This window comes from Lepisma saccharinum, chromosome 3 (genome assembly GCF_977018435.1).
Source record: "Lepisma saccharinum chromosome 3, izLepSacc3.1, whole genome shotgun sequence".
Lineage (NCBI taxonomy): Eukaryota > Metazoa > Arthropoda > Insecta > Zygentoma > Lepismatidae > Lepisma > Lepisma saccharinum.
In genome coordinates this window covers 54,267,839-54,289,481 of record NC_139231.1, presented here as the reverse complement: position 1 = coordinate 54,289,481, position 21,643 = coordinate 54,267,839, and the positions used below count along the sequence as shown (strand labels likewise).

Sequence of the window (21,643 nt, the reverse complement as noted above, 5' to 3'; positions counted from 1 at the left end):
TTCAATCGCCTGAGGCTGCTGGATTCCCATCATCCATAGTGGCAGCGTGGCCGACTTGAGATCGGGTGAGCTTCGGGTCAGCTTCGGCTGTGCTCGGAACTGGAATGTTATGAAAATACATGATTTTCTTACTCCGGTTATTTTTTACCTTATTCTCTGTAAGGTATGTGCTGTTACAGCACTAATTTGACATGATGTAATTAGGAATTAACTCCATATGCATGCACCTCTATCCATACCTTGCCAAGGAATTGTTTCCCATCCATTTCTTTAATTGCTTTCTGCCCACAATCTTGATCTGCAAAGAACACAAAACCAAATCCCCTCGATTTCCCATCTGGCGTGGTCATCACCTAGAAACAAATATTACTATTATTATTATAACTAGAAACCAGAAGATCAAGTGAAAATATGAAGGCATAAGGTATTTACAACATGAAAAATAGGCACTGAAACAAGAGTTGGAAAAAATGCACTTTTGACTGCATGTTTTTTCAATAAATATGCATGGATTTTTTACCGCTGAGTAATCTGCCTGTGGCAAACAAAACCAGTGTATTAATTAAATGATCTTTCAGCTTAAATATGCATTTTTGTATGGTATTTTGGCCTTGTGACTGCCCCCTTTGAAAGTATTTCCACCCCTGTTCTCTCTCCACATCTCCAATAATTTTTTCTGGCATCCTTGCTGCACATAATATGAAAAAAGATGTCAATATCAACATTTTAGATTACTCAGAAGAATTTAAAATGTTTCTATTCACAATAAGTATGCTTGGATCATTCAGTAATTTAATGATGTTTCACTGCCACTTCTGGCTAATGATGACAATGCACAACAAGTATGCACACATCAGGGAGGCTATAGATAACCAGAAATGAAATTGCCTGACTTTTCCAGGTTCTCCAGCACAAAATTTAGATTTTCCCTGAAAATTATAAACTAAATTCATGTTTTTGGAAATGGAAATAAGAATGTCATACAGATCCAGGTATATTAAGATCGTATATTAGATTCCATGATATTGACTTCATTTCTCTATGATTTGCATTCAAACTGCAAAATAGTGAATTTGGAAAATTATTACTATTCACAAGCTAGGGAGAAATTGGAATGTTCTGAGCCTTTACCGGCCTGGGGCATTTCAGTGTACAGTTAATGAGATAGTCAAGTATAAATTAGATGTAGTAGCTGTCCAGGAAGTTAGGTGGCCAGGAGAAGGGAATTGTAAAACTAAAAATTATACTTTTTTCTATGGTGGTACTGAAAATCATAATTTTGGAACAGGCTTTTTCATAAATAATAGAATTATCTCGGCTCTTAAAACAGTAGAATTTATTAATGATAGGATATCATATGCAGTTTTACAGGGTAGGTGGTGTAAAATTATTTTAATAAACATACATGCACCAACGGAAGATAAAGATGATAATACTAAAGATGATTTTTATACAGAGTTAGAACAGGTCTTTGATAAATTTTCTCAGTATGATATGAAAATTCTGTTAGGTGACTGTAATGCACAGATTGGCAAAGAAGAGACATTTAAACCCACGATTGGTAAAGAAAGTCTTCATGAATTAAGTAATGATAATGGTATAAGATTGATTACTTTTGCAACCTCAAAGAATTTAATTGTGAAAAGTACCACTTTTAAACATAAAGATATCCATAAATATACCTGGTCTTCTCCAGATGGTAAAACTCATAATCAGATAGATCATATTCTTATTGATAAGAGAAGGCATACTAGTATAATTGACGTTCGTACACATAGAGGTGCTGACTGTGCCAGTGACCATTATTTAGTAATTGCTAAATTAAGAGAAAGACTCTCAGTGATAAATCATAAGCAACAAAATCTAAAAGTTATAAAATTTGATACAGGAAAGTTTGCTGATGAAAGAATTAAGAAAGATTACCAAATTAAATTGTCAAATAGATTTGATGTTTTGCAGGATTTAAATGATGATGAAAATATAAATGAAACAGACGTAAATAAGAATTGGGAGCACATACGTAATGCAATAGAATCAGCAGCTAAAGAAAGTATAGGATACCATAAACCAAGAAAAAGTAAGCCATGGTTTGATAATGAATGTCATAATCTAATAGAAATAAGAAATCAGGCTAGACTTAGGTGGTTAAATAACTCTGATGATACAAATCTAAACAATTATAATAGAATAAAGCGAGAAGTTAACCGCACGTTTAGAAGTAAAAAAAGAGATTACTTGAAAAGCAAAATTAACGAAATTGAAACAAACAGCAAAAATAAAAATATTCGAGATTTATATAAAGGTGTAAATGAATTTAGAAAGGGGTGGCAACCTAAAGTAAACTTGATAAAAGATAAAGACGGTGATTTTCTAGCTGACCCAAGCGATATTCTAAATAGATGGAAGAACTACTTTAATGACCTTTTAAATGTCCATGTAGGAGATAAATCAGAAGTAAATGAAGTCCACACAGCAGAACCTTTAGTTCCAGAACCTAACTTGACTGAAGTTAAAGATGCTATTAAAAGGCTTAAGAATAACAAAGCACCTGGCATTGATTTAATACCAGCTGAGTTAATTAAATATGGTGGAAATTCATTAATATGTCAAATTCATAAATTAATTTGTTTAATATGGAATAAAGAAGAAATCCCTCAACAGTGGAAAGAATCCATAATTGTTCCTGTGTTTAAAAAAGGTGATAAAATGAACTGCAATAATTACCGTGGAATTTCTCTACTCTCAACAACATACAAAATATTGTCTAACATTCTTTTAACAAGACTAACCCCATATGCTAATGAAATTATAGGTGATTATCAATGTGGATTTAAACGTAACAGATCAACTACAGATCAAATTTTTCACATCAGACAGACACTTGAAAAAAGGTGGGAATATAATCAAAATGTCCATCAGCTATTCATTGATTTCAAAAAAGCATATGATTCGGTCAAAAGAGATAAATTATATAATATATTAGTAGAGTTTGGAATACCTAAGAAGCTTGTTAGTATGATAAAAATATGCACCAGTGAAACAGAAAGTAAAATTCGTGTGGGTAATAATATGTCTGACAAATTTATAATTCATGATGGGTTAAAACAAGGAGATGCATTATCTCCATTGCTCTTTAATTTTGCCTTAGAATATGCTGTAAGGAAGGTAAAAGAAACTAAAGAAGGACTAAAATTAAATGGTGTGACTCAGCTGTTAGCATATGCAGATGATGTAGACTTACTGGGGGATGATATAAATACGATTAAGAATAATGCTAAAATATTTTTCAAAACTGCTAAAGAGATAGGTTTGGAAGTTAACAAAGAGAAAACTAAATATATGCTTACAGGCCGAAACCAAGTGTTAGGTAATAATCAAAATCTAATTATTGATAACAACTCGTTTGAACCAGTTTCCAAATTCAAATACTTAGGAGTAATATTAACAAATGAAAATTATATTAAAGAGGAAATAAAAAGTAGGCTTAATTCAGGAAATGCATGTTACTTCTCTCTTCATAAACTTTTGTCTTCTCGTTTAATATCTAAGAAACTAAAAGTTAAAATATACAAAACAGTAATTTTGCCTGTAGTATTATATGGGTGTGAAACTTGGTCCCTTACATTAAAAGAGGAACGTAAATTGAGAGTATTTGAAAATAAGATCCTTAGGAAAATCTTTGGACCTAAAAGGGATGCGGAGACAGGTGAGTGGAGAAGGTTACATAATTTAGAACTACATAATTTGTATTCATGTCCAGATATTATTAGAATAATTAAATCAAGAAGACTTAAATGGGCAGGCCATGTGGCACGAATGGGAGAGGAAAGAGGAGTTTACAAGGTTCTTGTTGGGAAACCTGATGGTAAGAGACCTGTTGGAAGGCCAAGACGAAGATGGAGGGACAACGTTGAGATGGACCTAAAGGAAATCGGTAGGGATGGAAAAGAGTATATAGATCTTGCTCAAGATAGGGACAGATGGAAGGCCTGTGTTGCTGCAGCCATGAACCTTCGGGTTTAAGAAGGCTAGAGAGTTAGTTAGTTAGTTAAGCTAGGGAGAAATTATGGTATTTTTTCATATGCAGCCAGTTTTTCAATAAAATATTTGATCATTTTTAAAGTTATGACTAAATGAGATTAGAGTGAAGTGATTGATACAAAAAGGAATTTTGTAATTTTTCAATCTCTAGCCTTTCTCGTTATTATACGTTGATATTTCACGGAGGTTTGGAACCCTCTGCTTGCAAGAACCACGAGTACAGACTCATTTTTCAATGTACAAACCTACATCTCTTTTCTATGTAAAACAAACAACTTAACCTTTGCACACAAGTGAAACAATTGAATAATACAAAACAAAGTGTCATATTTCCTACTGTGAAACTGACAACATGCAGTTATCTATGATCAATCAAGGATTGGGCAAACATCCCCAAATACTAACAAAACACCTCACTACTCCACTCAAGTGTCAGGCTCATTGCTACCATGGCCAAAATGCCATGGTAAGCCATTTTGATTACTAGTGATACTAGCGGAAATTAAGATTAGTGCCCAAAAACCATAAGAAACAGCCTAAAATCAGGTAAAAGCTGCAGTTCATGGCAAAATAAGTTAGTATCAACATGCCAAAGCCATTTTTCATGGATGAGCACCATGGGCTATAATTTACTTATTAGACGGAATTTCTATTTATTTACGTATTTTCAAGATAACATTTATGTAGGTGCAGAATAACCCCCTTATCTTGAAAATACCATCCACGTAACTCAGTTAGCATAAATATGCATAAAAAATTGATGTTTTTTGATAAAAACATTCGAGAGCTTAAAAAGCTCCCATCCTAGTCTGACACCTGGTGGCCAGACTTGGAACTACTTGATCCAAGCCAAAGAGCGTATATAATAAGTGTCCTCATTTGTCGAAACACCCATATATCAAAGCGTATCACGTGCGCGGTCCTGCCACCTTTGGTAAAGTGCCGAACTACTTCCAGTAGTATGCAGGAGGTTGCTTTTGATTGGCTCTAAACTTTCAAATGTGATTGGCTGATATTTATTTCTTCAAAATGGCACCTGGCGTAGAATCGGGTCACAATCAGCGGCAGATGGTGGTTCTGAATTAGGTAAAGGGCTAGTAGGAAGATTGGGCAATAGAGAAAAATTAGATCAATAGTTATACATAGTACTTAATAGAAAATTGTTATAGTGGTTTATTTTGCTAGAACCCCCATTTTCTAATACATATGTATAACTATTGCTTTAATTTTCCCGATTATCCCAACTTACTCCTACTAGCCCTTCATCTAATTCAGAACCACCAACGGCCAGTGGTCACAATTGTCGCTACCGCAAAAGGACAGCTGCACTTGCGTCATTTATTAGCTGACGCGGCAGATTGACAATTTACGTTTTTTGTGCTCAAAACTTGTTTCAAAACAGCTCGAAACATGTATCGCACTCATATACCCGACGATAAATGAAGCAGTAGGCGAATTCAATCACTATTTTTATTCCCATTGTTCTCCACACCACGGCGATAATGAATTGAAATCCAAACATCAATAATTAGTGTTTACCAACTCCTTCAAATCAACACAACAGAATTCCATTCCTTTAAACAATACACAACATTAGAAAATTCATAACCTACATTCACTCTTGCTTGAATTTACGAATTAATTGAAAAAAAGCAATGTAGATAAAATTTGAAAATTACTCTAAATTCGTAAAGAATTACCATCATTCGTATATAATTGCTATTTAATTGCTGTATAATAACAATTTATGGTCCGAGATCCATATGCAAAGTAATTTTTAAATGTTTACTTGCAGAAGGATGAGGAAAGAGCTTTTAACATGGCCGTATATAAGGGAAGGGTTTAATAGATCCAAACACCTCCCATAGCTTTAATAAACATTTTGCTTTAATTGCATAATTGTATCAACAGTTGATCAAATCAATTTAACATCTGAAATCATTTTGAAAATATAACTTTGAATGGTGTACAATAATTTTATTTTATTCATATCTTCAGAATAACTAGCAGTATACATTACATACAAAATAAACTGTAAAATAGCAAAATTTTCGAAAAACTATTGAAAACGCACATAGATATTTTGAATTTCATTTTAGAATTTTGGGTGCGTCAGCACTTAGGCTCAGTGGCGGCCGGCGGGTACCTACTATGATGGGTAGTGCCAACATGATCAAGAAATCGAGAAAAAAAAAAAACACCCTCCGCAATGCACCTTCCCCCCTTTCCATGTGGTTGCGCCACAGGCCAAGATGTTTAACTTTTAATTTATCCTCGTTTGGAAAACAGTGTGTGTGATAAGTAACAATGCACTAATCCGATTAATCTTCACTCACTAATCTATATTTTATACACTACAGGACACTTCCCTAAAAACACAACAATTACAGGAGGAAGGGAAAAACAAATCTTCTCACCTTCTCCTCCCCCCATGCACACGTATTCCAACTGGACATCGAAAATATTCTAGACATTTGTTGTAAAGAAATGTGAAAGGAAACTCGCATCACCATAGGATTTTTTTTTACTTTATAAAAAATATAAAAGTCTGGATGGCCCTTTGGATGCATCGCATCTATCTTATATCTAAATGTTCATTTAACTTTGGATAAATACTATGTTCAGCGAGGTATGAGTTTCTTCTGAGGGTAGTGCCATGGAATGGCGACTCTGCCCTTCGAGCTGCCGCTGCTTAGGCTATTTTGCACCTGTAACATTATATGGGTCCAGTCCCTTACCGTTACAAATAACAACTCTAACGTAGCATAAGTAAAATCTTAAAATATTCTGACTTTTGTTAAATGCTGAGGCTGTAAACAGGCACTCAGCACACATAGGGACAAAATACAGGACAACACACAGAATTATACTGGCCATAGAGCCAGTCGCCAGAGCCTCATTTGTTTGCAGAATGCAGTCCAGGGTGTACTACGTGGAAGACCACCCCTTACACCCCAGATATTTAGATATACAATTTGAAAATTTTGTAAACAAAAATCTCAATGTACATAATAAAAAATATTGTAAATGTTAATATAATTAATGCACATCTATATGTACAGTGAGACGTTTAGAAATATTGATTGAAAACTGTTTAAATTCAATAATAATGTAATTATTAACCAGTTTACAATTAGTGAATAAGATCCATGATCAATAGTTATTAGTTATAATTCAGAAATTTCAATTTTACTATCCTCGAACTACTGAAAACTGTACTCTTCCCATTATTTTCCCATAAACATGGCAGTGGCTTGTAAGATTGGACTCTCGTATTATACCGTATTCTCATCTATAAGCTGCACTTTCCCCCCCCCCCTTAAAAGTGGACCAAAAAATGGGGTGTGGCTTATACACGCGAATGATAAGAAAGCATGTGCGGCTTATACACAAGAATGAGAAAACATTTGCAGCTTATACACACGAATGATAAGAAAAGCATGTGCGGCTTATACACACGAATGAGAAAACATTTGCGGCTTATACACGCGAATGAAAGAAAGTGCAGCTACTGCTAGGATACGAAAATACGTACATTGATTTGTTATCTTTTTCACATCACATAATGGATTCATTAACAGCAAATCCAACAACAATGCATCTATAGCAGGCTTTGCAACAATATGATATCTTATCTTTAAACTATTTTTGTGCAACAATATGATAATATCTTATCTTTGAACACGAATCATCCTTACTGTCATATTGATCTGGAAACCATTCAGTAAAGTGAAGTTGTTAAAGAAGCTTGTGGGCCTGAGGTCAAGGTTAGTACTATCAAAGAGAGGATGTCTGGCAGAAGAATCAGCTACGATGCTCATTTTAAACTTCAAGCGATGCGATACGATATGCTGAAGGAAACAGCAACAGATCTGCAGCGCGATATTACGATGTGGACGAGTCTAACATTCGTCGATGGAGAAATCAGAAGGAACAACTTGCAGCAACAAGTGGCAAGAGAAAGACATTTCGTGGAAAAAGAGCCAAATTTCCACAGGTAGAAGTAGTAGTTTTGGCCTTGTAAATGAGAAAAGAAGTGCTGGCTATGCTGTAACTGTAGACATGATACGTTTTCAAGCTTGTGAAGTAGCTTCAAAGTTAGACATCAGTCGTCAAGCTTTCTGAGCTAGTGCGGGATGGTGTTCATATTTTATGCGTAGGAAAAGTTTATCACTTCACCGTAGGACAACAATTGCACAACGTTTCCTTGCAGACTTTGATCAGAAAATTGTTAAATTTCACAAATATGTGATTCGAATGCGAAAGTCCAATGATTATAGCTTGTCTCAGATCAGCAACGTGGATGAAACACCTATTTACTGGGACATGCCTACGTCCAGCACAGTTGCACCGAGAGGCTTACACACCCTATCGATCAAGACCATGGGTGGAGAGAAACAACGATGCACTGTAATGTTGGGTGTTCTTGCGGATGGAAGGAAACTGCCACCGCATGTTGTGCTGAAGCGTAAGAATGTGCACAAAGGAGGCATTTCCACTGGGTATTATCATACGTGCCCAGCAGAAAGGATGGATGGAAGAAGAACTCGTATTGGACTGGATAGACAAAGTGTGGAATAGGTCTGGTGCATTGCTGAAGCAAAAGAGTTTGCTGGTGTGGGACAGCTTTCGTGGTCACCTAACAGACAGAATACAGACAAAATTCCAACAGTTGAAAACGGATGTAGCTGTGATTCCTGGGGGTCTAACGTCTGTACTGCAGCCCCTAGACGTTTGTGTAATTCGCTCGTTTAAAGCTGCATTCCTGCGTCTGTATAATGACTGGATTAGTGCAGGAAACCACGAGCTTACAGCAACAGGAAAGATCAAAAGTCCGACTGTCAAGCAAGTGTGTGAATGGATTCTGGCAGCATGGGAAAGTGTAAAGTCGGAGACAATTGTGAAGGGTTTTCTGAAGTGCGGCATATCCAATGCCCTAGATGGTACCCAGGATGAAATGTTGTGAGATGATAATGCTAGTGATGAAGATGACAATACCTCTTGTGCAGAAAATATTTCAACGACTAGCAGCAATGACACTGAATAAGGACTTTGAGGACTCAAACTGAATGATACGGTATTATACCGCGTTTGGTAGAACCTGTCCCGCTTCCCGCGCTAGGGAGCGCTCAACAGTTTCGGTGCCAATGAGAAACGAGGAAAAAATCGTCTGCTGGGCAGCGAGGAGCGAATGAAAGCCAGAAGAGAGGCGCTTACGTAGACGCTGTTGCGACGTTGCGTATTTTAATTGGCTGCCTGGCTTTGACTTTCCCCAGCACCGAGAAAAGACAGGGAGCAACTAGCACGGGAACCGGGACAGGTTGTAACAAACGCGGTATAATATGTAGATCATTGCGCTAAAATAAAGGTTAAAATACTTTTAAAATACTTACTTGAAATTAGCTACCTACTCAAAAAAAAAAGTCAATCGTACGGCTTATACACGAGAAATTTTATTTTCCTGAAATCTAAGGCCAAAAAAGGGGGTGCGGCTTATAGACGTGAGAACACAGTATAAACTTTTCAACTTTGGAAATGCAATACCCGTGTGTGCTTTGAATTAATTTTCAATTTTCTAGAAATCTGGTATACACACATGTGAGAACGAAGAGAGAAAGTGTACAATTACTAATGCAACAAATGTAACAAACAAGCATAAACTGTTCGAAATACCTGGATGCTAAGAACACCAAACTTGAATGACCTAACCGACTAATTCAAACCTATGAGAAGGAATGTATGACCCCACAGAAAATGAAACATGCTGAGAATATTATTGAAAGTAAGTTACTTTATTTACGAAATCCAAAGCCAAAAGCAAGAGAATACAGTAGGTCTCATGTACTATCTGGAGAATATTGTTAGAGGAATATCTTATCCTAAAATCCTTATAATTTATATTCCTTTCCGGTAGACAAGCTAAATAATGGTAAAAATCAAGAGTCAATACGTGATGTAAGTTATTTTTCAGGAATCAGGATAGATTGTAAGTTTTAGGAAGTACAATTTGCTTCTAACTGTACATGTATCCATGCAAAATAGGTGTGTGTATAATGAATCTAAACTTAGGCCAGATTACGAATTCGAGAGTACATAGATATAAATTTAAATTCACTAATATAAGTTGATAATTATATTTTCCCCTTGTACTTGTGACATTTAGAACAGGTTCACTCTCCTACTCTTTCATATGGAACATAAATAAAAATAATGCAAATAAGTTACTAAGTTACCATACAAAGCATACATATTAGGTAAGTTTCTTGTTTTCATAACGATATAGTTTATTAGTGTTATGTAGACACCATTATCTGCAATTGGTGAAAGTTTCATGCAGATCTGACTTCCAGTTACCAAGATATTCGATTTTGAAATCCATACTGCAAACTAAAATTCCGCTCTTCAGATTTAAATGATAATTCACAGACACAGCATGGGCATTTAAATGGTAAGCGGATGGGTTAAGCCTAAAAAAGACTAGAATGTTGGATTTCGAGGTATTTTTTGTTGTTTGAGAACATTTTTAAAATTTGCGAAAAATGCAAACAATTCACATTTTATGCCAAACTCTCATTATTGCTCTATTTCGAATGGTTGCAAAATGTGTCCACACATCACTGGACATTTATACACACTACTTCACAGCAATTGACATTTTTCACTATTATCGAGTTTGCGAAAAATCAAGGTCCCTACTAATTGGAACTTACTTGGATTCTTCTTGACATGGAATCACAGTTCCATGTCATTGTAAACGAATGTTAACCTGTGCAAAACCAGTATTACACCTGGATGATAAAAGAAAACGTTTGTACGTTTTTCTACAGAGAATAAGATTACGTGAGCCAGCAGCATATTTGCAGTTGACTAAGGCTCCATTTTTGTTGGATGTTGAATCCGACAAACGTCAAAAACAACAAAAGATGTCATACTGGAACATCCAAGAATCATCGGATTCATGAGGGAGTAATGCATGTGATTTTTGTCGGATGTTGCAGAATGACAAGTATCGAACTGCTACGTTCGACAAAAATCGCATGCATATAAGGAGCCAAAAAGTTTGTTCAATGAAATGTACCACACCAGACAAACTCGGATGTAGTACAAAGCTCTGTTTATGCATGGAATTGTTGTCAGATGTTACAGTCCAAAGACATCCAACAAAAATCAATTCCATAATGTCATGAATGCAATTTTTGTCGCACGTTGAAGTGAACATTTTGTTGAAGTTCAACATTAGACAGGCAGCGATATCCGATAAAAATTGCATGCATCAATGGAGCCTAAATGTTTATCCGACAAATGCTGTACAAAGACATTCAACAAATTACAGGATTGCATAGCGCACTTTTTGTTTCCATGTTTCTTCAGAATGTCTGACAAAATGCCATGCTAAGACGTCCAGCAACTATCGGACAGTGTCACAGTGGTAATGCCCCCCCCCACACCCCCAACTGTTCTGTCTCCTTACTACTTCCATACAGACAAGAAAAATGATAATTCAATGAATTTTCCACGTGATATTTAGAGGCTTATCAAAATTTTCTGCCTCTCCAGAAATTTCTCTCTCTCTCTCCCTCCCCTCATCACTGGTTTCTGTTCTGGCACTGTGGTTGTGTTGTGCATAAAAGGGGCCTAAAAGTTGAGGCCAAGATTTAGCAACAAGATTTCCTGTTCCCATGCAGCGCTATATAACGACATCTTTCAAAGCAAACACCTGGCACATTCATTCCATCGCATAAAAAAAGGAAGTCAATAAAGACAAAATTCCCTGACTTTTTATTTACCTCTCAAATTCCCTGACTTTTCCCCGTTTTCCAGTTCTGTCGCCACCCTGCACATGTGAATGTATATGTGCGATCTGTAGATATATATATATTTAAAAAGCACACTGTAATATAAAGATAACAGTATGGTTATTTAAAGATCAGTTTGCATATTTATGAGTAATTAAGACTTGACTTAGCATGTACAGTGCAAAAAAAAAAATCATAATGAGAAAACCATTGTTCGATGGAAAGAAGGAAACAGGAGAATGACTGTGATTTTGATTTTATTTGGCAACGTTTTTCTGCCATCTTTGTCTAATTGCAACAATGAGTGTTGTAGCATGCAGTGCTAACCACTCTATCATGAAGGTCTGCAGGAAACAGAAGAAGTATGGGAATGCTGCAGGGAAAGCTACTTGTTCCTCTCCACAAATGCATGTATTATTCATCGATAGCTTTATGGAAGATGCCTCAATGGCTGAGCCTATTGGGTGGTTAACTCACACCTCACCATTGAAGATTGTAAATCCAAGTCCTAGGTGTTCCCTGTACCTTAAGCAAATGTGCTGTGTAAGGTGTCTGCAAGTGTAGAAACACTCACATAAAACACAGATGGTGAAACACTCATCAAACGTAATACAAGAAAAGGGGAGAAGGTGAACATTCTAGGATATGTTAACAACATGGTGGTCATCTTGAAGTCAACTACATTTTCTTAAATGGAAGGAAGGTGGGTCACGTGGCACACCAAAATGAGCTAGATTTCAAGAAACACGAGGATGTGCCTCATTAATTTGATTGTGTTGTATTATTGTAAAAGATTTCAACGAACATCAATCACTCTTTAACAATTTTCACCTCGAAAAACATTCCTCTGTAATGAGACGAAGGGTTGCAAATACTCACAAATTTAATTTCACCTTCTTCTAGTAAATTTATTGATCTTCCAATGGCAATTAGAGGAACTTTGTATAATAAGCAGGGCTCGGAAGTTGAGGATTTTTTTTTTCCTAGTGTCCGAAGACGAGGCTCAACATAATATATGTTCATTTTGGGTCATTGTAGGACAGAAAAAAGGAGGGGGGGTTATTTGTCCTTTTTCGGCATTTTTTGGCGTATTGGTCCTTTTTTAGTCTTAACGGCTTTTTTTTTTTTTGCAACTTCACCTTTGGACTACGTTTTTACTGCCCATTCTCAATTCGAATCATCATCAGATCATCACCTCTTAAACATCCTTCTGCAGTAAAGGAATAAAATAAATAAATATATATATTTGAACCATCCCTGAAATGAGAGAAAAACAATTTCGGACAACTGAAGCAGGTATGGTACAAGGTCCTTTAATCGTAACTTGTCTGGAAGGTCGCGCTGTTAAGTGGCAACTTTATCTTGTTTTGAAGCTTTCAGCACGGTGTATATGACCATATACATTAAATATGTAATTAAAACTGAAGTTATTAATTCATTTGGATCACATTTATACGTCCTTTATTTATATTTTTAGGTCTTTTTATAGGTCTTTTTTTGGCAATTTATAGGTCTTAAACTTCCGAGCCCTAATAATAAGTACAGTAGAGCGTCGATTATCCGAAGTAATTGGGGGACATGGGTGTTCGGAAAACTGGTTTGTTCGGATAATCGAACTGTACATGTTTATTTGCCAAAAAGAAGTACTGTACAGTAAATTTATTCATAAAAACAGGCATCTCTTTAAGTATTACAAAGTAACGTACAAAGGCAACTTTAGTAGGAATATATAGTATGTGGTACAGTTTATTAAACAAAAATATGTACATATTACATACGCATTTTGCATGAACAATACATACACCGACAGAAGTGTGCTGATTGTTGAAACACAGCGACTGGCGGCTTGGCCGGTCAGCAGCGCCTTATGAAGGCCCCATTAGAAGCAATGTTCCGCCAGCGGTGGCTCAGTGCGGCGACTACTGTGGGAAACTTGGTTTGGGAGTGAGGGGGATGATGGACGGTAGGGTGGGAGAGTAACAGGTGCGAGCGAGTACACAGTTCGGTTAAGTGGTCGTTCGGTTGACCGACGTTCGGATAATCGACGCTCTACTGTAATAGGAAAAAGTTATGGGAGCCATGTTTGGATTTTTAAAAACCCTCTTCTTCAAATTCTAACACAAACTGCAAGCATTTGAATACATTATATTTTATGTGTGATATTTGAAATCTTCATTCAATTGTGAATAAGTATGGTGACTTTTAAAAAATATATATGTTAATAATTGCTCATGAAAAATTTAACATTCAACACCTACCTTTGCACTGACTACGATGCCAAATGCATCAAACAGCTTCCCCAAACTGGAATCACTGATTGTATTGTGCAGGTTCTGGACAATTACATTTATCCCCTTCTGAGAACTCATCTTGTCCACATTAGTTATGTTCAATCTCCTTGGAATTTACACCTGTGCAAACAAAATAAGCATGCATCAGTTAAAAATACACTGGCATGTAGTATGACATAACATAATCTTCTTATGTGGTGCAGCTAGAAGGAAAAAAAGAACATACTGTAGTTATCCAAAAGAATAAGGCATATTCAAATTGTTGGGTGTGTGTAAAAATGCCCTTGGTGTTCATCAGTCAGAATGAAAAAAAATAAGCTATAAGCAAATTGTTCTTGGCATCTTGGAACCATGTACAGTGAAGCACTTTTGCGAAGATGGATTTAATCTTCATAAAGAATGAAGTCAAGTGCATTCAGCTTGATCAACAATTGCAATGTGTGAAGAACTGTCTCATGGTTTATGGGGCAAGGATGTTAGGCCTTCAAATTTGCTGGACTTGAATGCCATGAATTATTTACCCCATGTGGTCGATTTTAGAGGATTTTTAACTTTACGACATGCACGGGATGAAATTACTGCCCGACAGTGTGCGACCATTGTCGATAATTTTCTGAGATAACTTCAAAATGTATTGAGGCGAAATGAAACAACTTTCATGACTTATTGTAATTTTTTGTTGTTCTTCTTATTAAGAGTCTCATAAAAGTTTTTCAAAAGTTAGTTATTTAGATTTATATAGCAGTTTTATGGTGTTGAATTTTTTTTTTAAAGTATTTGAACTTTTTGCCACCCTGTATTGTAAAGGGCAAAAAAAAGATCATTTTCTCTACCATTTGTACAATTGATTGTTGAATACATATACAACTGTTCCACACCATGGCCATGGGGTCAAAGGCATCAGGCTTTGAGCTATAGGGCACATGCTGGTTCAAGTCTCCTGTGGGAAGCGTAACAACTTTTCCTGAGACTTTGGACAGTGGATGGGACCGGTGGCCATCCACCATCATGAGAAAATTGGGGAAATAGGAATGAGTACCGCAATTTGATCATGGAAACCAATAGCAACGACTGGGGGTTCGTCATTTGACCACACTTCATCCCGCAACTGCCTCTGCTGAGGCAGGTTGGAATGAGGACAGCAGTCGGTAGGTAGACCCTGACCCTCAAGGACTGTTTCGCCATGGATTATTTGCATTTTACATATGCAACATTAAATTATGTTCAGTTTTCCTTCTAAAAGAAATATGTATTTATTTCCTCTTGCAATAATGTGGGTTTCTTTCCCTACAAAATTCATAAATTTCTGATAAACAATACTGGGGGCAATTTTTTTGGCATCTAACTAGCATAATGTGCATTAACTAGATTTTTCATGAAATTTCATCTGCAAAAATAATCTGCATACAATTTCAGCTCAAGAGAATATGTGTGACCTTTTGGGGGTCGAACTTTGGGGGTAGGGGGTGAGCATTCCTGATGATAAGTAGTGTGGCTCTATCTAAATAATAATAGGTATAAATTTACAATACTGGAAGTATCTCCGATTGCTTTGAAATTACGCATACTCACTAATTTCGGCCTCGTAATCAAGAATCTGCAGCTAAAAATTGGCGGTCACTTCCAGAAATTGCAAAATTATGTGCACATATTAACGCTATAATTGTCGATACACTATTATGGTAGCCATGTTTGATGATGTGAACAAGTGAAGTTCGCTATTCATTACGGATTTGCATTTGAGAAAATGGCATCTTGCATAAGATGGAAAAAATGTTTGCCCCACAAACCATTCACGGTAAAATTAGGTTAGGTTAGGCAAACATAGTAAAAATTAAGGGTCATCATCAACATAGTTTTGAAACGCTAATCATTGCAAAAAAATAGTTGTTTTCTTCATACATCAAGGGTGTTTACTCTAGATGTGACCGCCAAATTTCAACTGCAGATTCGTGATTAGGAGGCCAAAATTAATGAGTATGCCAAATTTCAAACAGTAATTATGCGATATAGCCCGATCACCTCTCACTCGTTTATTTTGTTAATTTTAGCATTGATACTTACCTATTCTGCATTGCGGAAAATTCTTTAAGGTGAAGTTATGTCTTTTTCCATAAAATAGTGTCAACTTTTCATATTACGAGTCATTATTTGTCTTCCTTGTTCCGCTTGGGTAACAGATAATATGGCGTGCACGTATCATGGATCATAGCACGTCATGCTTGTGTTTTGTCGATTTGGAGTGGGTATGCAGTGTTTCAACCTTCTTCATCAAAAAATACCTACTTTCGTGTTCATTATGTCATCACAAACAATTGATGGATAGCCCCACAAACCATTGACGGATAGCCCTAAAAATTATTCACAATAGCCCCACAGACCATTTCTGGCAAGGTTAGGTTAGGTAAGCTTAGTTAAAAAAAAAAAATCTCGTAAAAAAAAAGGCACATTTCAGAACACTGGCGATACCGGGTGACTTTCGACACTCGCGTCATCTGTAGATACATAATGGAAACAACGGCAAAATGTTGTCGCTTCACAGAAAATGCAAGTTCCTTACATAAAAAGTGATTGTTTCTTGTTCTACAGCATTCTATGGTGAAGTTTTCAGTTTCCGCGAAAGAAAATACTTCAAAGAACTTCGACAATGCTACACAAACTGATTTCAGTAAGTAGTTTCTCCTGTAAATTTGAAGAAATCCGTTCGAGCGATATCGCATATTTACCTTCCAAACAAATTGGAGATACTTCCGGTATTGTAAATTCGCTCCTAATAATATTTATTTTCCACTGATTAATATGATTGGTGCTGTGTATGTAATTTTTAATACTAATCAGATATAGGTCATTGTTTGAAATACCATTAGGTAACACTTTACTATACCAGACACGGATTTCTTCAAATTTACAGGAGAAAGTACTTACGCAAATCATTTTCTGTAGCATTGTTGATGTTCGGGAATGTAGTTTTGATCCATTTTAATGCGAATGCATGTGGTTTTCTACGAAAATCTATTTCCGACGCACTATTGCTGCTGCCGCCATTTGCTCTCTGCAGGAGAGCACAATACGCACTTTGCTGCTGCTACAACAAGATGTGTCGAGGATGCGTCGTGAAGTTGTTGCCAGGTGTGGAAGATGCCGTGGTATTTGTAATTCCGATGTTTTCCGTATATGCTAAATTGAACGAAAGGAGTGCTAATGGAACCTAACCTAACAGGCCTAACCTAACCTAGTAGGCATACCTCGTCCCCGTGATGGTTCGTGGTGCTATCGCATGTAAGAAATAGACATTATTTTCGTTAGAAATCCATTGTTTCACGTAAAGAAATGTTCTGCAACGCAGAATAGTACGTTATCAATGTAAAAAATTGCGAAATAAATCATTGATAGGTGTCTCCGGTATAGTAGAGTAGTACCTACCATTTAGATAACGGGAAAATATCGAAAGTAAAGTTCTGCAGTATGAAAAACGTAATGCTTCAGAATACTTTCCATGCTCATAGCTCCGTAACACAAGTTTCTGCGCTCTAAAAACTTTCATTATCGCCTTAGAAACGGGAGACTTTTGAGAAAAAATATAAAAAATTCCCAAAATTCGAAAAGGACTATTGTATACTGCAACCATCGTAGATATTCTAGATTTAGAGGTCCGGTTACAGTACGAAATTTTGAAGATATTCCCTGTCAAATCACAATAACTATTCATTTCAGTAGATACTACTGCTACACTCAAGCCTAAAATAAAATAATCTCATACATAAATAAACAGTTAATAATCTAAATTACAGTCAATAATTATTAACATTCCGACGTCAACAATTTGACATGGAATACAAAGTGAGACATATAATTTACTTTCGGCATTTTTCAAACTGTTCCCTTCTCTTTGATTTCACCATAGACAAACCAGACAAACCACTATCATCATTCTAGACACAGATAATCTAGCCAAAAAAAAAGGGCCAGAAAAGTGCAAGTGTTGCAAACTATATAGATCAAAACGGAGTACCCAAAACGGAATGCCTAGGGCTGTGCGCACGACTTGTAATCAAGGGGTCCACGGCAGTTATGCCAAAAGCAGGGAAATTTCCCTCGGCACAGGGAAATTTGAGGGTGAAAAAGGAAAAGGGAAATTTAATGAAAAATAGCTAAAAAAACAGGGAAATTTAAACTCCCATTTTCGTTTAATTCTTTTAAAAAGTTCGAAAATATTTTTTTCAGCGTGTACTTTTTCCAAATGAATAGTTAGCAACAGTGACACTTTTCAGTAAGCTTTCTTTCTCCCTGTTATAGATGATGACTTGTCGCGTTTCCTAGAAAGGCCTCGAGGCACGAGTCGCGCTGCACCTGGAAATAATTTGGGACGCTATTTTGAATTTCTTTCCTTGTTCCCCATCCATCATTTCAGAACGTGTCGTGTGTGTGACTTTGTGTGTCCTGTGTCGTTGCAAGGATAACGGAAGAGGTGACTGATAGCAAAGCTACCTGTGCAACTCCCAAAAAGGCTAGAAAACGTCGTGGGGATTTATCTGCGGATGAAAAGATATCTGGGAAACATGTGAAAAAATTTCGTATTGAGTGGCTGCCCATTACTTCAAACTTTTATGATTTTCATAAATATTTAATAATAATAATAAAGTTTGTTCCTCAGGCAAAACAGGCGTCAAAAGAAAAATTTTAACAGCAGGCCCCTAGCTAAGCTTTGACAATGGGTGGGTTTTAAATTCCGCCAATCATTGCGACGCAGGCGAATTTTTTTTTGTTTGGGGATTTTTTCAATACATTAGTGTTTTATTTTAAAATTCAAATGTTTATTTTAGGATAATTACATTATGAAACTCTGATCAGTTTCTAGTATTTTATTCAATGGTGGGTTTGAACCCACTAAACCACCTTATATAAGGTCCTGATTAACAGTTATAGCATAGAGGAGTTAGGGAGTAGAGGATTACCCCACATTTAAACCTCGCTGCGCTTTGAAATTGCATTTCCATCGGTGGCCAGTAGATGGCGCGGCCGTCTTCTTTTGCTGCTCGCAGTAAATAGGGGGAGAGATTCATTGTCCCACTGGAGTGTCCTTCACCACAGAAAGGACAGGGGTGGGTTGTGAAACAGGTTTTCTCAAAACGAGGGGGGAATATATGTCTTTTTCTGATTTCATGCAGTTCGTGAATTTACGGAATGAGGACTTTGCCAGGCAGCTACATACCCTACCAGGGCGCGAAATCATTGAAGATTGATTTTTTTTTTTTGGGGGGGGGAAGAAGATTGTGGTCTACACAGACATACACAAACTATACATATATATTATGTATGTGCATGAAACTTTTCAAATTTTCTACCAAGCAACTGATAAGAAAGAGCCTATATGATTAATATTTATAATGTTATTAAATATAAAAGTAAATTACTAAACATGTAAAAATACATTAGTATTTAATACATATAAGGGAATTTATTTGATATTTTTTATGTATCAGATATTTATAACTGCCCTTCTCGATTGCGCCGTGAATAAGTTTTCGCCTTGCAATCAAGAAGTCCCGGGTTCGATACCTGGTGGAGGCACATAGTGGTTCGGATCCCACTTTAAACTATCGTTTGATTGACTTGTTATTGATTTTTAGTTTTGGTTATTATGTATAGGTTTTCTACCTACCTGTGGGTGATCGCGGTGATAGGGTTGAAGTAAAACATTATCTCTTATGCCTTTAGAATCGGTTTGGATGGAAGGGGGAAGGGTGCGTGGTATTCGCATTAACACAAGGTTAGTCGAGCAACTGTGCAGATTAAGGTTGACTAACAATGGCAGTGAGCCTAAAGTATCCAAAGTAAACATATATTGCTTAAATACAGGGTGCTCGGAAATTCCCCTTACAAACTCCTAGGGCTAGTAGAGGGGACTGAGTAGACAATATTTGGAATGGGAACCCAGGTCCAGAAACGTACCGTTTCTGTGCTACAACCATGACAATGTAGACAATGAGGTCTACAAATTGTTGCGTTCCACTGTCGACACAGGTGTTGATTAATGAATAGTAAGTTTCTTTTTTGTTCCCTTGGCATTGTTACCAAATAAATTTGTTTGTATTATGGACTGAGTCACACGTCATTCACTTCTGTACCTTACGTAACACCTCATTTGACATGGTTGTAATAAATGATTACACTTTAGGTCATCAGGTGATCTTCTGACGTCATATACTGCCTACCCGGTTGCATACCAACACAGTCACATCCGACACATTGTCATGGTTGTAGCACGGAAACGGTACGTTTCCGGACATGGGTTCCTATTCCAAATATTGTCTACTCAGTCCCCTCTACTTGCCCTAGGAGTTTGTAAGGGGAATTTCCGAGCACCCTGTATGTCTGCATTATACAGTGACTCAACTACAGGGGGGACAGGGGCTAATGCGAGCAATTACCCCTTCGATTTCAAATTTTATGCAAATAAAAATTCATTTTGTAAAATTTTATTGCTTGTTTCGCTCGCATTATCTGCTATTCTTTTTTTCATCAAGTTCAGAGGGGCGGCGGGAGCCAGCTATTGGGCACGAATGATCTAAAAAAAAGTTGTAAAAGAGAGAATGCCATGGCGTCCAGGGAAATTAATTGCGCACTAATAAATCAATATTGTTTTCAATTGCACAAATTGGATCTAAAAATTTTTGAGGTATCTATTTGCATTTTTCCGGACCTTCTCATCGGACTAAAATGTATGATATAAAGTAATCCCCTCACATTAGCCTTCTAATACTAATAGTAACTAATGTATTCAACAATGTGCTCATTTCTGTTTTGGGGGTTGAACTGGACCTCTAGATTTCCAGTGTTAACCCAGCATCACAAGTTCAATTGAAATCTAGTAGAAGGAAATATGGGGGAACTCCAGCCTTGAAAGACGGGTAATAGGGCGGTGATGGGACTTCATTCACTGAAAATTCGTCACTCAATGAACGTCGATCGGAAAGACTGAATTCCGAAAAGGATTTCAATTTTAATAATAGTGGACATTATTAATAATAATTTCAACAATAGAATTTCTTTTCGATATATTTCATGAAACAAGACCTTTTTATATTAATAATAGATCATCAGTGCTGGAGTTGTGGGTGTGGAGAAGGAGTGCAGAGGGGTGCTTTTCCCCCAGTTATGTACATTTCCATTAACCATCCCCTCCTGTTAGGATAATTTGCGTAAGCATCCCCCACTTCTTCATTGTCTCCATGCTGATCTACACAAAGACCCTCCTCGACCAAGAGGCCTCCCCGATGGCGCAGTGGTAGCGTCGTCGCCTTGTAATCAAGGGGTCCCGGTTTCGATACCCGGTGGAGGCACAAGTGGTTCGGATCCCACTTTAAACTGTAGGTCCAGTCCCGATTAGCCTTACTGTGCATAAAGTGGACTTAAAACACCAAATCAATCCAATCCTCCTCGACCAAGCATACGAGCTATAGGAGTATCCACTTCGAGCACTGTAGATCATAAAATAAAAACACACTGGAAAGA

General features: G+C 36.8%; 1 protein-coding gene across 5 annotated transcripts in view; it reads right to left on the bottom strand.

The window, feature by feature from the left end:
- Positions 1 to 18,195, bottom strand: part of LOC145985045 (polyadenylate-binding protein 4-like) — a 60,900-nt gene extending 42,705 nt beyond the window's left edge. Inside the window, exons 1-3 of one of the 5 annotated variants that reach the window (XM_083118562.1) lie at positions 18,141 to 18,195; positions 14,096 to 14,248; positions 240 to 353 (exon numbers count right to left, since the gene is read on the bottom strand). In XM_083118562.1, the coding sequence (XP_082974688.1) occupies positions 240 to 353; positions 14,096 to 14,206 (225 nt within the window). In that variant the 5' untranslated portion in view covers positions 14,207 to 14,248; positions 18,141 to 18,195. Of the gene's footprint in view, positions 1 to 239; positions 354 to 14,095; positions 14,249 to 16,192; positions 16,957 to 17,053; positions 17,071 to 17,551; positions 17,885 to 17,986; positions 18,121 to 18,140 lie in introns of those variants that run through there. The other 4 variants (XM_083118561.1, XM_083118564.1, XM_083118565.1 and 1 more) reach the window with 4 other exon arrangements.
- Between the last annotated feature and the right edge of the window lie 3,448 nt (positions 18,196 to 21,643).